This window comes from Maniola hyperantus, chromosome 4 (assembly GCF_902806685.2).
Source record: "Maniola hyperantus chromosome 4, iAphHyp1.2, whole genome shotgun sequence".
In the NCBI taxonomy this organism is placed as follows: domain Eukaryota; kingdom Metazoa; phylum Arthropoda; class Insecta; order Lepidoptera; family Nymphalidae; genus Maniola; species Maniola hyperantus.
The window spans coordinates 10,286,467-10,302,641 of record NC_048539.1 but is presented as its reverse complement, the minus strand read 5'-3'; the positions used below and the strand labels follow the sequence as shown (position 1 = coordinate 10,302,641).

Here is a 16,175-nt window from a genome sequence, read left to right as displayed (position 1 = left end):
GATGACTCTTAGTAAACCACTTTAGAAAAGTTATGTGCAATTTAATTCCTGTTTCACATACATCTGTCTAACCGTAGCTACTGATTGACTAAGAGCTAGCGCGTACCAGACCTTCGTTATTTTATAAAAGCTAAAACTTTCTCTGCGTATTGTCCCCAATACAGGTTGGGACGATCAGCGGCTATGAAGTTTTGATCATGGTGGCATTGGGAGATAACGTCAAAGTATAAAGTCTAATTTTATTTTTATTTTCTTCAGAATAGTATTAGAAATTACGTCATGGATTGACAGACACTTGGTCAAATGGCAACCCCCTGCCATACACCCTTCAAGTTTAAAAGTTTAAGGGTGTATGGCAGGAGGTTGTCAGTTGTCACGACACTGTTTTTTTATTATTCAGATACAAGCAATGACTGCAATCTCACCTGGTCATAAGTGATGATGCAATCAAGATGGAAGCGGGCTAACTTGGAAGAAGCATGGCAGTTTTTATTAAACCTATACCACTTACACGACTTATAAAATATCGAAGGTCTGGCACACGCTGGCTCTCTCTCTCTCTCTATGAAGATTTCCGTATTGCACAAAAGTAAACCGTTAATTGCGGACCACCGCGGTGGCTATTGTCAGTCGTGATATCAATATACTGCGTTTGTGGCTGGAACTAATTTGTGTACGTGCACACATTTAGAAGCTATCCCAAGTAATGTAGTTTCTTAATTAATATCATTATGTTAAGGTCATAGCACTTGTAGTTAACTGTTATTTTATACTTTTCACTCCGTGTAGGTAGGTATACGGTACGACGCGACGCGGGCGTGTCAATGGCTTGCGTTATAATTTTTTTTGTTAATATTGTTAAAGTTCTAAATCGTGTACATTATTTGCGTTATCTGCTAAAGAGGACGTTATTTAGAAATGTTATCGCGTGAACTTGAATCACTTACGATTTAAATTCTTGATTAGGTAGGTACACGATTTACATACTATGTAGGTACTCTTTGAAGACCCAAAAGGTAAATGAGCACATAAGGAAATAAGGTATTTTGGTTACATCAAAGACTTTACCGTCTTCATGTTTAGAATAAAAGTACTAATTAAAGCTTTAAGAATGTACCATGTAGAGCTCAATATATTACAAAAAAAATATTTAGTTGCAAAATCTTGTGTATCTATTGATAAAACAAGATATCGACTTATAATTAATTTTGTTCACCTATCCATCCTGTGATTCAGCTGCACATCCGGGATTTACGTGACAAAAATATTAATTACAAAGTCATTATTCTATTACTGACTTTTACATACGAGGATTAAGTTTTTTTAATTACTGTAGGATCCCTTTTTACCGAGGATGTTAAATCCTTGTGCCTTTTGTTGAATCGATTGTGTAGTCAAGGCTTAAATAATTAGCAAAAAATTAAGGGAACAAACAGATACTACACTTTCGTGTATACGTTTTAACCAACCTTGTGGTGAGGTGAGGTGCGTAAACCCCGCGCCAATATCCCCGTAGTTTGTTTCGCTAGACGCGTATGTCCACAATATTCAAGCGTAGGAAATTGTCTTCACTTTTTAAAATACAAATGCTATCTGGACCTTTATAATATCATTGGTTTTAACTCACAAAATCTCTCTCCCATTGATTGGTTCGCAATGAACAAAATCAATTCATCCCACATAATTACAGCAAATTATTGCATCAATATAATTGACAGCGCAAAGCCACGCATCAGTTATTTTATTAGTCTATAAAAGGAACAAAAACTATTTGAAACCCTCGGTAATTACTAGCAAAGGAGTCTAGAAAATGACTGTTCAATTACTTACTATTTCCATTAGACTTTAATCTTTGCGTACCATCATTGAGACTCAAGAACTATGTTGTCAAGCAACTCTTTAAAATAGCTAATTTTACGCCTTGCTTCTATTATTAACTTGGAGGATTTCATTCTGCATCTATTTTCGTACTCCAGCTTCGAGAAATTTTATTTTTATTGAATGAAACCGACTTAAATTGATTAATAAGCTTCTTAAGAAGTCGTGTTTCAAATTAGAAATGCATATCTTAAGTTTCCGGTCGGTTGGTGATAAAACGTGAGTGATAAAAGTATTATAGCTTTTCCGTAATAATCGATATGCAAATGGTTGGTCATAAACGATTGGTAATTCGATTACCTACTTAACTTAATAAATATAAACAAGACTTATATTTCGTAAAAGCTTTAATTCTGAAATCCGTTTAGTTAAATTAAACCGAACATTATCTTTACGTTTTACGTTCTTGTTAATTTCTAATGTTCTTAATCTCATACCTACACATAAATTAAATTGACTGGCTTTCGCCCGTGACTTCGTCTGAGTAAATTGTGTTTTTATCTGATTTTTTTATCTCGCGGGATAAAAATTAGCCTAGATTAGCCTTGTATATTTAGCCAAAGACTCCCAGATAAACATTTAAAAATAGATTTTTGTTTCGGTTTTTGAAAACATGTAAATAACTAGTTATTTTCAAATCGCCAAGCACTACTTCATGATTTATTTATTTATATATAAATCACAACAATAAAATTAACAACTAGATAGTGATTTCCATATTAGGATTCCCCGTAGATCACTTCATTTTATTTACCTACTGCTATACATGAAATAAATAGGTGATGTATAGATAATTTTATATTTATTAGTGATACGTTAAACCTAGCTATAATATTATAAGTACCTAGTTTATTTTAAATTTAATTTTAACGCCACATTTGAGAAGCCGCGCAACGCGTTTATGTCTTTTCTTCGACGAGATCGACGGTTTCGTAGGCCTATTCAATTTATAGATGCAAAGGCGCCACTGGTCGCGCGATAAAATTATGTAAGTGCCTAAATACAATGTAAGCATTATTTTTAATCTCATAGATTGCTTTTACATTGCAACTAACCTAAGCATAATTAAATAGCCTAAAGAGATGGGTCCTAAAGCGCTACAGTCCGTGCCTCTACAGGGTAACGTACACTCTATAATGTTTTATTTTATGTTTAACGTACATTACATAGTTCGTTCAAAATATATAAGTAGATATTTTGTGCTTGTTCAGACCCCCATTTGATGTAACCTATAACTTAAATGTAACTGTGATATCGGATCCAAACGATGACATATTTTAAAATCGTTATTTCGAGAGAGTTTTGATGTTTTACTATAAAAACGGTGAAGGAAAACATCCCGAGGAAACCTGCATGCCTAAGAGTTCTCCACGTTGTTCTGAAATGTATGTGAAATCTGCCAATTCACATTAGGCTAGCGTGAGGAACTATGGCCTAATCCATTCTCATTCTGAGAGGAGCCCTGTGCTCAGTATTGAGCCGTTGAGGGGTTGATCATGATGATGACTATAAAAACAATAATCACTCGTTATCCTACTGCTCGTTTAGCCACAGTTGCCATATAATAAAAGAAAAAGTACTCACTCTCACAAAAGTTCTCGAAGTATTTCCCGATAGGTTCGCCGTCATCAATAAGCGGTCGCTCAGCATTCAGATACGCGGAGGGTCCATCGGGCAGTGTATGATGATCGAGGTGGTACAGACGGCAGTTGTAGGCGGCGGAGTGAGGTGCTCCGAGGTAGAGGAAAGACCGGCAAAGGAACTCCGATTCGATCTCGCATGCCAACTTGCAGGCTGATTCCGATGTCACCTGTTAGTAGAATATTTATTGACGAATCACGAGGATATGGAAATCAAACATACTAACAGAGGCTATTCGCCACCCATGAACATTTGCAGCACCAGAGGAACCACCAATGCGTTGCCGGCCTTTCAGGAATTCATTGTAATTGTTTCAAGAATTTGAGTAAAAGAAGTCTAGTTATTTATTTGTCGTAGATTATTGGATTTTTGCTGATATATGATGTTTTGTGTATTATTTATTTATTTATTATACTTACTTCCTGGTAATCTATTTTACAAGAATTACTAAAAAAGCTTCATCTACCTACATAAAATTATCGCGAGTTATCGCTATGCATAATACACATGTCAACACAACATGCATTTTATCACTAGGTAGGTAACTACAATAGGCATAAAGTATTGGCTAACAGTCTAAAAGCTTTACCTGTAACTCCTTGTCAGTATAGTAGTGTAGGCCGGCATACTGGGCCACTTTGTCTTCGGCGACTCCTACACGCGGGGCAGTAAATATCCTCGGCCCCTTGCACGCTTGCGACGCCTTCAGGCACAAATTCTGCACGACCACACAGAAATCACTTAAAATACGTAATGGCGATAATCACGCTGTTTATTTACACGGCAACACATGGAATTTACGCTGAGTAGCTTCGCAGAATTTATGCTACTAGCGACTACGTCGTTCCGTTGAAATGGGGGAAAGAGGGGACAATTTTCTAATTTTGCTGCATTCGTAACGTTCTTTACATTCCAAGATGATTCTTAGCATAGCATGCTCTCCGTTAAGCTCATAATTTAATTGTACTCGCACAACATTGTCGTGTACTAAAGTGGAAACTAAATACCTACTTGTTTTTGTAAGATTGAATCATAACAGCTTAACAATATAAAACAAAAAAAACACGACTGCCCTGCCATATTGAATATAAAAATATTACACTCCTTTTGTGGCCATCAGTCGTGAAATAAGGTTTCTAAGAGCGGAACAGTGCATCAATACTTTTTTGTTCTATAGAATGTTATAGACAATCATGTTAAAATAAATGATGAAGATCTCTAAGCTCTCACAGTATTACAGTAGTAAAAGTTAATGGTTACAATTGTTAGGTACTTGCCTCAAAGTAATCGGTGCCAGGTGTATCGACTAGTTGCACGAAATGTTGAGCGGTGCGTCGATCCGAATCACTCAGCGCACACCTCATGCTTCCGTACTCATACTCCGCAGAACGGCACGGGAACTTTTTCTAATTAATAAAAAAATATAACTCAACTTCAACTAAATACAACAAAATATAACTCAAGTCTGGGAAATATGTATTTATTTATGTACATAGCGCCTACCACAACGAACGATCGATAAAGTAAAAAAATTGGCAGTCAGTGATAGTAATATTATCGAACGCGCATATCATACGCGCAACACTGCATACCTACTTATAGCTACAGATGCAGCATGCCCGTGACACAACCTTGAAGTTTTCCCAAAATCGCTTAAAGAACTTTTTACTTCAAAAAAAATTACTCATAATTAAATAACCAGCCCTACAAAAACCGGAGAAAATAGAACAAACACTAGGCAGTCGTCCCTCCCTAAAAAATTGTCGTTAAATCGGTCATTGCTTCTCATGTTTAAAGTCTGTATAATTATTGAAAAATATCGGTCGTGTTTAAGATCGATATTTTTATATAAAAAAAACGGTTGCCTGCATTGACCGATTCATTTTGAAAGTAATGAATAATGTTTAAATTAAAGTAAGTATTTGAATTTCAAAAAAAGGATTTGGTATAATATATTTCCATAATAAATTCAGATAAGAGAAGGGTTCGTGATGCGACCCGTGTCAACTTCGCGTGTAGTCTGAATTATTTTATAATTAACTTCAAGTTCAAATATGTTTGGGTTTCATTTTTCAAAACAGGATCATCCTCACTGTTCCACATTCCTTTTTCTTTTGTGTTAATTTCTTTTTTTGTGGGACGAAAATAAATATTCACTCATCCTTTTCATTTAAGTAACACCAGCGTTGTGATAGCCTGGTGGTTAAGACGTCCACCTCCTATTCTGGAATTCGGAGGTTCTATTACGGGCACGCATTTCCAACTTTTTTACTTTTACAACAACAACAAAAGAGTTATGTGCGTATTACGTACACAGTTAAATATCACTTGTTTTAAAATGAAAGATAACTCTGTGAGGAAATCTGTATGCCTGAGAGTTCATAATGTTCTGAAACGTGTGAAAAATCGTGTGAGTAAGGCTAAACCCTTCTCATTAAGAGAGGTGACCAGTGCTCAGTAGGTAGTAAACCGGCGATGGGTCATGGTTGATCAGGATCAATGATGATGAACACCAGCGTACGGACTAATAATAAAACTTCACCATATTCGAATTTAGAATACGACAGTCGATATCATCGTAATCGATTTTCTATAAACTTACAAAGTTTCAAGTGTCTACCCTCTAGTCACCTGCGCATAAAACCCGTATCATTTCCCAGTATCTTCAGAAGTAGGACAAGAGCCGTAAATACAAATTCAATAGATATACCCTACATTGAAAAGGCGTTGCGCTTATAAATAGTGGAAACACAAATCGCCTCAAACGTAAAGGTATGCTCATGAAATTATAGGTTTGGAATAATTCAGCGTAAGTGGCTTCATTACCTCATTGAGGCAGGCAGCGAGGCAGGCCTCCTTGGTGGAAGTGTATATTATACTATTGTCCAGTCCCCGGAGCGCCTTGCCTGGCACCCTTTCGAATGCCCAAGGCCGGAGGCACAGATTTTCTGACCGCACTTGGAGTTTCACCATGTAGTATGTGTTTACTGAACGCTGTAAAAAATACGCTGATATACTTATACTGACATAAATTATACAAGAAAAATTGGCAGTCAGTGGAGGCTGCCAACAGAAGTGAAAACTTAAAATTATGAAATAGCAGTGGTTTTATTTGGATTTTCAAATTAATTGTAGTATCTAAAAAACCGGCCAAATGCGAGTCAGTAGGGTTACGTACTACAATCGTACTTTTTCGACATTTGGCACGATAAATCAAAATCTATTATGCATAAAAATAAATAGAAATCTGTTTAAGAATGTGCAAGGAAAGCCCTTTTATATGATACCCTACTTAGTATAGTAATTTTATTTTCAAAGTTGAAAATAAAAATATTTTTCGTGAACATATTTTACCTTTTTCTACCTTACTGCCAAATTTCACGATTCTAGGTCAACGGCAAGTACCCTATACGTTTTCTTGACAGACACGACAGACAAACGGACAGACGGACAGACAATGAACTGATCCTACAAGGGTTCCTTTTGTGGTACGGAACCCTAAAAATATTTGTAAATTAAAACCATTGACATTAATAATTTAGATTTTTTACATATATCGGCACTCCGAGCACTATTAACAATAGCATGTCGGTGACGGTATAGCTATCTTGAAGTTTTTACCCTCAAAATCGCCCAAGATTTTTTCACACATGCCTATAGTTCGCTACAGGTTGACATGGCAAGCGAGGTGGGGACGGCCCGCACACCCGCACAGGCCCGCGCTAACTCGGTGCGGGATAGCGAGGGTAACGTGCGGATGTGCGGGGCATCCCCCCGCCTCATACTCCGTTTGCCATGTCCACCTGTCCATGTCAACCTGTCGCGAACTATACGTTGAATACTATAGCTATGTTTGTATAATAAAAATATCTGTGTACCTGGACTACCCAACCAGTTAAAGTTTGTTTAAAACCTTTTTGCTACCAACTATTATAAATTATTATTGAGACACCTATGTTGCAGGGCTATCTAATATCACAAGCGAAACCTGCTTCGTATGTAACCAGCGATACACGTAATAAACTTTCGTACCCACGTAGGCATCGCGTCCTTTTATTTTCGTTCTTGCATAAAATAAACAAAACAATGCATACTGAGATGCATCACTTAACACAGAATTTATAGTCGAACCGCTCATTAGTTCTGAAAGCGAGTAATGAATTATTTATCTAAGCTACTGGTTCGGTAAATACTCTTTGAGACCAAAAGTAATTATGAGTGATTACAAAACTCCGGATAAAATTAGAAAAAAATTGCTTGAATAATACAAAATAAATATATAATACTAGATGATGCCCGCGACTTCGTCCGCGTGGAATTAGGTTTTTTTAAATCCCGTGGGAACTCTTCAACTTTCCGGGATAAAAAGTAGCCGCTATGTCCTTCCCCGGGATATAAGCTAACTCTGTACCAAATTTCATCAAAATCGGTTGAACGGTTGGGCCGTGAAAAGCTAGCAGACAGACAGACACACTTTCGCATTTATAATACTAGTATGGATTATTGAATATTTCTGGAATACAACATCTAATAAAAATTTGTACATGAAAACCTTGAAAACGTATAAAATAAGCTTTAATTACTGATATCTACATACCTATCTGTATGTATGAATTCGTTTCAAAAGAACGGTTTATGATGCGGGATTATAATCAAAATTACCGCGTGGTTAGAAGGAAATGGCCTATTAGAATAAATCTATGGAGGAGACCATTGAATGCAAAATGTGTAGAATTAAGTCTTAACGAGGACTTTCCTGGATCTTAAAACATGCTAGTCGACTTAATCTGAATTGTTAATGCAGTATCGACATTTCCAGCTAATTGGCAATGTCTAGGCCACCGAATATGCTAGCCTAGGTCGTATCTATCGAACGATTTATTCCGCTACGGACCGCCGCATTCTACGAAAGTTGCATGTTAGAACTTGGTTTTAAATAAAGTTTTATTGATACAGTAAATAAAATTAAGCAACAGAAGTTTAATGAACTGAATTTACTGGAATTAGAACTGCGCTCAGTGTCCTTGCGGAAAAGCTTTACATAAAGTTTTAACTATCTTAAAATCTTCTCAACTCCTTGTCTGCGATTTAATCTAACAGATATATGAGAAAATATAAAAAAACATACCTGTGACAGAGCCATAGGATTATTTGCTTGGGTGTCATTTTGCAATAAGCAACGCGTCTCTTGCACTGGAGTCAACGGGTTTAGCACGAAACTGAAACAAGAAAAACTCATTATTTTACATGAAAAGTACTACTTTTCCTACATTGCATGGTGTATCCGTATACCTACTTAATATTATAAATGCGAATAGATGGGTAGGTATAGAGATAGCTTGCATATCGGGGAAGGACATGGAGTACTTTTGGTCCCGTAAAATTGAAGGATTCCCACGGAATTTCGATTTTGGTACAGAGAGAGCTTGCATCCCAGCCACTGACTTGGGCTACTGTTTATCTCGAAAAATCAAAGAGATTTTTTAAAAACCTATATCCACGCGGATGAAGTCGCAAGCAAGTAAAGTGAAAATTAACGGCATAATTATGCCATGAGTAATGCAATAAATTATATTTTATGAAAACAACAGAAGCTTAAAACGGACAAAATGAGATTCATCAAAATTACGGAATAAAACTGCGTACGGTAAATCAAATAAAGTTGTTAACTGTGTTATAATAAATGATATTAAACGCGGCCGGAACGGAACCACGGAGCAGGGAAAATGTATGAGGTTTATCTCTGGATTGTAAAAGATATAATTTAGAAGAGTTTAACATTTACTAGACGAGCTAGAGAGCAATGCACCGGGAAGCTCAACCGGCTACCGCGGACGCGTAAAGCTGTCTGCACATTCGGGAGTTTACACGTTATGTTAGTAATCAATTGATAGAGGTTTTTTATCCATAATAATATACTAAAAGTATGAAGTCGATGCTTTTGTATGTTTAAAACCGCTAATGCAAAATAGTCCAAAAGTGCAGTACTTGTGGATTTTATAAAATTTTACAATTTGTAGAGTCTATGGAATTGGCGGGATGAATCCGCACGTCTCAGACTATCTCTGAATATCGTGGCTGCACCATAATGCCACCGTTCGCCAGTTCTAATATTTTATGAAAGTTTAAAATTCGCAAATACCAATTGTTAGAAAGTGTCTCTTGGAGAATGTTCCTATATACCCGATCGAAGTCAGGGCCTGTCCATCATTACAAATTGGTACCTAATATAATAAAAATGAATATAATGCACATTTGCGAGTATAGACGTTTTCATATGGCTATATTCATTTAATTAAAAAATAGTTATTAATAGCCAGACACTAGAGCTAAAGGCACAAAGTGTTATGTTTGTACCTAATCTACCCTACTCGGTTTTCGTTTGAAGCAATCTAAAAATATTTCCTGAAAGCTGTCAGAATTGTAGAGATAAATTCTAATTTTTATTTACTTTGTGATATACCTACTTAACTATTTTTTTAGTTTTACATTAAAAAATAAAACCCCAATTGTTACTTTTTGTACAGTATTTTTTTTGCCATCATAATGTTACTATCATAAATACATCTCTCTTATAATTTCAAAGTCAACTTACCAATACAAACATATTATGGTAATGAGCAAAAACCTACAGGCTACAATCTCGTGTCATATTACTTACATTTATTTCTTACAATGTCAATGATAGATGGTGAAGCAATTTCATCACGTGTATAATATCCCACATAATGTGAATGATAGGTGTTCCAGCAATTTCTTTATATAAAAGGGTACTCGCGTTAATGCCTTTGCATTCGTCTTAATGACGCCAGATCGCGCGTTACACTTACAGCCTATGTAACGGCGCTATTTACCGTTCTAACCTGATATTTTATATTTATCTCTCAGCCTATGTTGCTAACAGGAACGCTTTAAATCAATCCTAAGGTAATTTATTATGTAATATGCTGCGGAAATAACCTTGATACTTCATATTTTATCCCCATTAACTCCTATATCCCGCTGTATATTATGAATAAAACATTTTGAACCTAGAAATTGGAATAGCTACAATCAAAGAATAGTGTAATTATTAATTTATCTAGTATTCAGGATTATTTTAATCTCTTTCGCTCTTCATATTTTTACCATAATATCGCAAGACGGGCGGGATTTCATTCCTGTATCGTCGATATTCCATCAACATCCACAAAACGCTCTACAGCTTCATTCCATAATGGTTTGAAATGTCCTTCCCAGATCTGTGTTTCCTGTAATCCTTTGAAAAGAGTAAAAATCATCTTCTAGGCAAATGGGTGTCACCTTAGCCCACCACGTCACAGTGTGATTCTGATCAAGTGTGTGCCAATTAATGTATAACAAAAGAAATATCAAAAAATTACAGTATGATTATTCATTTAATATACCTCGTTTACATATCATATTTAAAAACCAATTAACAAAACGACACAGTGAAAATATTTACTTTCATTCGCATGAATATTAATTAAAGAGGCTATAAAAATAGTTGTAAGTTATGAGTTATGACCTCGTTGTATCCAATTTGTACATCGTCGCCGGTCAAGGACGAAAGCAAGCGAATATTAATCATACCGATTCACTTTCTCTCATACAGTCATACCCATTTCAATTGAATGAAAGAACAGCAAGCAAAAAGTATTCAATGCTCGCTAAATTATACAATTCTACTAAGCTTTTCACCTTCGGTTTCGGTTTCACCGCCTAAGGTTTCGGGCTTCGGCTATAAAATTATTAAAATAAATATCTTTTGAATGACCCACGGACATTGCTACGCATTCGATCAGACAATCTTGATGTAAAAACTACTACAACTACAACAACAACAAAAATTGAGTAATTGGCTAAAACGAATAATTTTGGAAGGTCCTGGGACAGTCAGACGGGAAAACCGTGGCTTGATGCCACCATGCTCTTTAGTTAGGAGAAGTCGAATCTAATATAACTGGACGGACTAAATCGCCACTCAGTTGGCTTGGACACCTAGAAAGAGTGAAAGAGGATAGTGCTAAGAGAAAAGCATACTTGGATCGTACAATAGGCAAACCCTTGTTACACGCCCTAGGTATCGTTGGATGAACGTAGCCGCGACACAGGAAGACAGACAAGTGGCATCTTGTAGTGATTTGCTCTCTTTGTAACGGCTTTCATATAAATCAAGTAAGCAATTAGTATGAAGACGTATTGCTTAATTTTCAAAGCATATTATAAATCATAGCATAACAAGTTCGGCTATATGCAATGTGCAGCAACAAAATACCAACACGTCAGTGAAAAAGTTATATGATTAATGCACAAAGCTCATGGACTAATGACATTGGAGTTTATCTTTGCTGTTGCAGCTACTTAAAAAAAATGTTAACACTTAAAAGTGACTGATATTTATATGAGTTTCTTTTAATTAACCTGTGATAATCGTAAAGTAAAATTTTTAAAGTGAACTATGTATGATATAATATTACTTATGTTATTCTGCATTATCGAACCGATAAATGCTTAATGTGTAAATTCTTAGGATATTAAAGATTGGTTCCTTTCTTGAACATAATATTTTGATTTTTATTCTTCAGTTTTAAACAGATTCAATAACGGCCTCCGCTTTCATAAGTCAAGGTTTTTTTTTTTTAGTAGTAGAGTAGTAACGTAAACTTGCGTACTTACTCGATGCACAATATTTGTTAAGGAACTAACTAACCACCGTATCAGAATCTTGAACAAAAAAACTAACTAGATACCTCATACTATTTTGTCAATATTCGTGTCATAAAACTTTATGGCTTTATATATAATGCCTGTATAATGTATATGTATGGACAGACATAGCAAATATACCCCATGAGAAGCTCAACAACATACATCATGCATTAATTCTGAACCGGGCTACTACAAGCTATCATTACCGGCGCCTGAGCGTTCTAAACGACGCATCAATCAAAGCTGAAATTGTAAAGTAGCGGGCATATCGATGCATTTCATCTTGCTCTCTAAACACTTCGATGTGTTTTGATCGGCCGATGAATTAATGACCAGTGTTTTCTAATAAATTACTGCAGTTTGAATGCATACTGTTTTTGAAGTCTACTCAGTTCTGATGTAATATGGTAATGTAGTTATAATTATAAAATATTTACTATCGCTAGTATTTTTAACAGCTCATTGGCAAAATCAGCACGCTTTTTTTTCTTTCTTTCTTGTTAGACCTATTTCCATCTTTAGGCATTGTCCTTCTATTGTACCTGTGTGATTTGGCTATGCAGAATGCTCGCCCAACACCACCGGGAAGAATTAATTACAGAGTACAAGTTAGTAATTAAAACCGCGTTTCCAATATGCAAGTTGCATAGAACGTGAGTACTGGAAACATGAATGTAAGTTTGAATTATTATTAAAAACTCGCAAATTTATGCAAGTAAATAGCAACTTGGCTCACTAGCTCTGGCGCAAACAACCTGCTCGTAAGCAAGGTCTTACTTGGAAGGGGTAAGTAAATCCTTACACACAAGAAGCATACTCTAACAAACATGTTTCTAATGCAAGTAACTTGCACACAAATGTGACCAGCACCCGAAAACTTGCATAATGGAAACACGGCTAAATTGCTACAACGTACATATTTAACTACGTGGTACTAATCAAAATCCGATTAATCTTATTGTAATGTGCTATGAATAATATTATTTTTTACGTGTAATCAATTATATTATGCATATAGATTCGATCTGGGCGTTTATTAATATCGTTATTGCATATTATTACCTCATTAAATGACATGAGCACTGGCTCTTATTTGCGCTAAATACCTAAGTACTTTAAATCATTATGTTTAGAAATTATTACAGTTAGATTTTCTTGGATCATTCCACACGGACATGTTTCGTATATCTAATTAAAAGTTTTTGTCACCGCACCATCTATTCTTATCGCCGAAGACCGAGTACTCAACGAAAACATGTCTTTGATTAAAAACTGTTCGCATTTTACAGTTCACTTAAATATTATTTGATAGGAAACGGGAAACATTGTCCAAGATGAACTATGAATTGAATTAGTATGATATGTTTACTTAATTATTTTTTTCTAATCGTTATTTTATTCTTTTTATATAAAATTAATTTATTGTACACAAAAACTTGATGCAGAATTTTGATAAATGATCTTGCATGAAATCAATAAAGGCGACCCACGTCCATCACTAGAAAATAGAGATGGTATCGTCCTGATATCACGATGAAGACAACGGGTCACGATCCTTGAAATACCAACAATTTCGCCTCTTAGAGCTTTCGAGTCTAGTACTGCATATTTTTGGAATATTTCGCCTCAATTCTTTGTAGAAAGATAACTTAGATTATTAAGATAATTAAGGATTTCTTTAAACATAATGAAATACTTAATTTTTAAAAAAGTAATAAGATAATAAATACTGTCCAAGTGTCAACGCATATTAAAAAAAATATGTGTATTAATTTTACTTCAGCATAAAAACCCCATATAACCTTACCATACGGGGCGGAAAAAATAATAAGCAGCTGTATTTCCCATAAGCAAAGAAACTGTTACAGTTTATCATAATGTATGGGATGAGGACGGTGCGTTATTCCAGTAAGCCGCCGCCGTCCGCCGCCGCCGCGCCGTAAAGGTCGTTATCTCTGAAGGAACGTAGTGGCACTGCGGGGAACAGTTAGCAATTGTTAATAGGTATCGCATCGTTCCGTTCCATTGTCAGATCGCTTTTTCTTTGGACAGATTGATTCGAGATACGTTGTATTGGTACAATGCTAAATTAGAAGCGGGAAAGTTCCATCTCGATAATTGAATTGAATACCTACCGAATTTATTTTATATCGATCCCGTTCAGACTGATTTAAAGGAATGTGGCAATATACTGTTAGGTTACAGTATAACACAATTAGATTTTTTGTCGGTAAACGATCTGGCAAGTTGGTATGCATAATGAGAAGACTCGGCTTGAAGCAGCTCTTGCTGATTGATTGCGACAGTGACATTATTATGCCCGAAAATTATCTCCATGCATCAATGATAATATGATAATATATGCAAAAAAATAAGTAGAGATTAGTATTTTCTTAGATATGATGCATACTCATCATCAGCGAGAATGGATGTTAATTAACATAAACATAGCATACGTCCATTACTATCCAGCCGCTAAAGCTATAAAATTATCAGATAAAAGTACAGCCAAAGAGCCTTAACGGTTTTCTAAGACATATAAACTTGCATAACGATAACTGAAAAATCATCGATTCACCAAACACATCCGCAAAATATATCATAATCTTCTAAAACATTATGTAAATGAATGTGTTCGATCTAATGCCGCCTCTTGAAATCTCATTAACATTAAAATGTAATTATAAATTCTTTTGCATGTTCGATATTTAAAATATTTATTATTAATCTCATCATTAATCAATCTACTGAATTAACGACTCCATATTTCCTAGATAAATATTTGGCTATAGATTAATGAAAGTTTCTTTGGCATGACACGATTTTCTCTAATAAGAAATAATTAATATCTGGTCATTAAACTTACCCGTGCAGCGAAAATTTCTCCGTCTAAGTAATTGCGGGCGATGGGATGCCGTTCGCCGTTAGAAAATCAGTGAATAATATTCAATTGAATATGAGTTCAAACCGCCAATAGTCATGAAATCCACTTCGAAATGCAGGCAATAATCTATTGAAGACGTATGCGATCACTTTTACTGTTATCCAATTTGGAGCGAGTGTTGGTTTCCGCTTTTACACGGTTTGTGGCTGCGAGAAACACATTGTAATAAAGCAGAGACCGTGTCATTGGGATGCCTAAAGTGCGAAGGTCTTGATATTGGCAGACTGACACACATTCCGATGCTCGAGTCCCGACCTTACGTATCAGATTTGATTTCCCTGATGTCCAGCGATTAGTGAATCCTCACGTCAATCGGATCTTATCTCGGACATTTAGGTTAGACGTGATCAGAGATATCTGCGATACATTGCTGGTTGTTTGTGATCACTCACAGAATGACAAGTCATCATTTTGATTAGAAATTCTCGTTGCAAACTTTCATGTTAGTTTTGATAATTACGATTTCTTTTATGATTGCTTTCGTTGCTACTTTTGTTATAAATCATTCACTAAACGATGTCTGTGAACTGCGTTAGTGTAATAACATTAACATTCGATTAAAACTATCGATTCGAATAATTACGCTATCTAAATGTATAGTTATAAGTTTTTAATCAATTTTTAAAGATGTGTTGTTTATTTGAATCGATTAATTTATTTAAAAAGACGTGAGTCTTGTTGTTACGTTAATGGTTAAGATGGCATGGTAGAGAAGAGACCCGTGCTCAGTATGAGGCAATAGGTTGATCATGATGATGATGGTGATGAATCGATAAAAATCAGTTTAGATACCTAAAAGAGGCGGCTTGGCAGTCTGGTTCCTCTCTGCACCATCCCTGGCACTCGTAGAGCGAGAGGTTTCGCACGGTGTAGTACGCAGTGCCCGAAAAATCGACATCCGTCAGCTTCTCGAATGCGATTCGACCTGAAACAAATTGATTATTAATGCTCATAAACTCATTAAGCACGTTACTTAATATTTTGGAGGCCTATACTGTAA

General features: G+C 35.6%; 1 protein-coding gene across 1 annotated transcript in view; it reads right to left on the bottom strand.

Moving 5' to 3' along the window:
- The window catches only part of tyn (trynity), a 93,382-nt gene that overhangs the window by 21,427 nt on the left and 55,780 nt on the right, over positions 1-16,175 (bottom strand). The window contains exons 4-9 of the mRNA XM_034985338.2: positions 15,968-16,100; positions 8,648-8,738; positions 6,346-6,513; positions 4,797-4,925; positions 4,109-4,237; positions 3,463-3,688 (exon numbers count right to left, since the gene is read on the bottom strand). Of these exons, the coding sequence (XP_034841229.1) occupies positions 3,463-3,688; positions 4,109-4,237; positions 4,797-4,925; positions 6,346-6,513; positions 8,648-8,738; positions 15,968-16,100 (876 nt within the window). The remainder of the gene's footprint in view (positions 1-3,462; positions 3,689-4,108; positions 4,238-4,796; positions 4,926-6,345; positions 6,514-8,647; positions 8,739-15,967; positions 16,101-16,175) is intronic.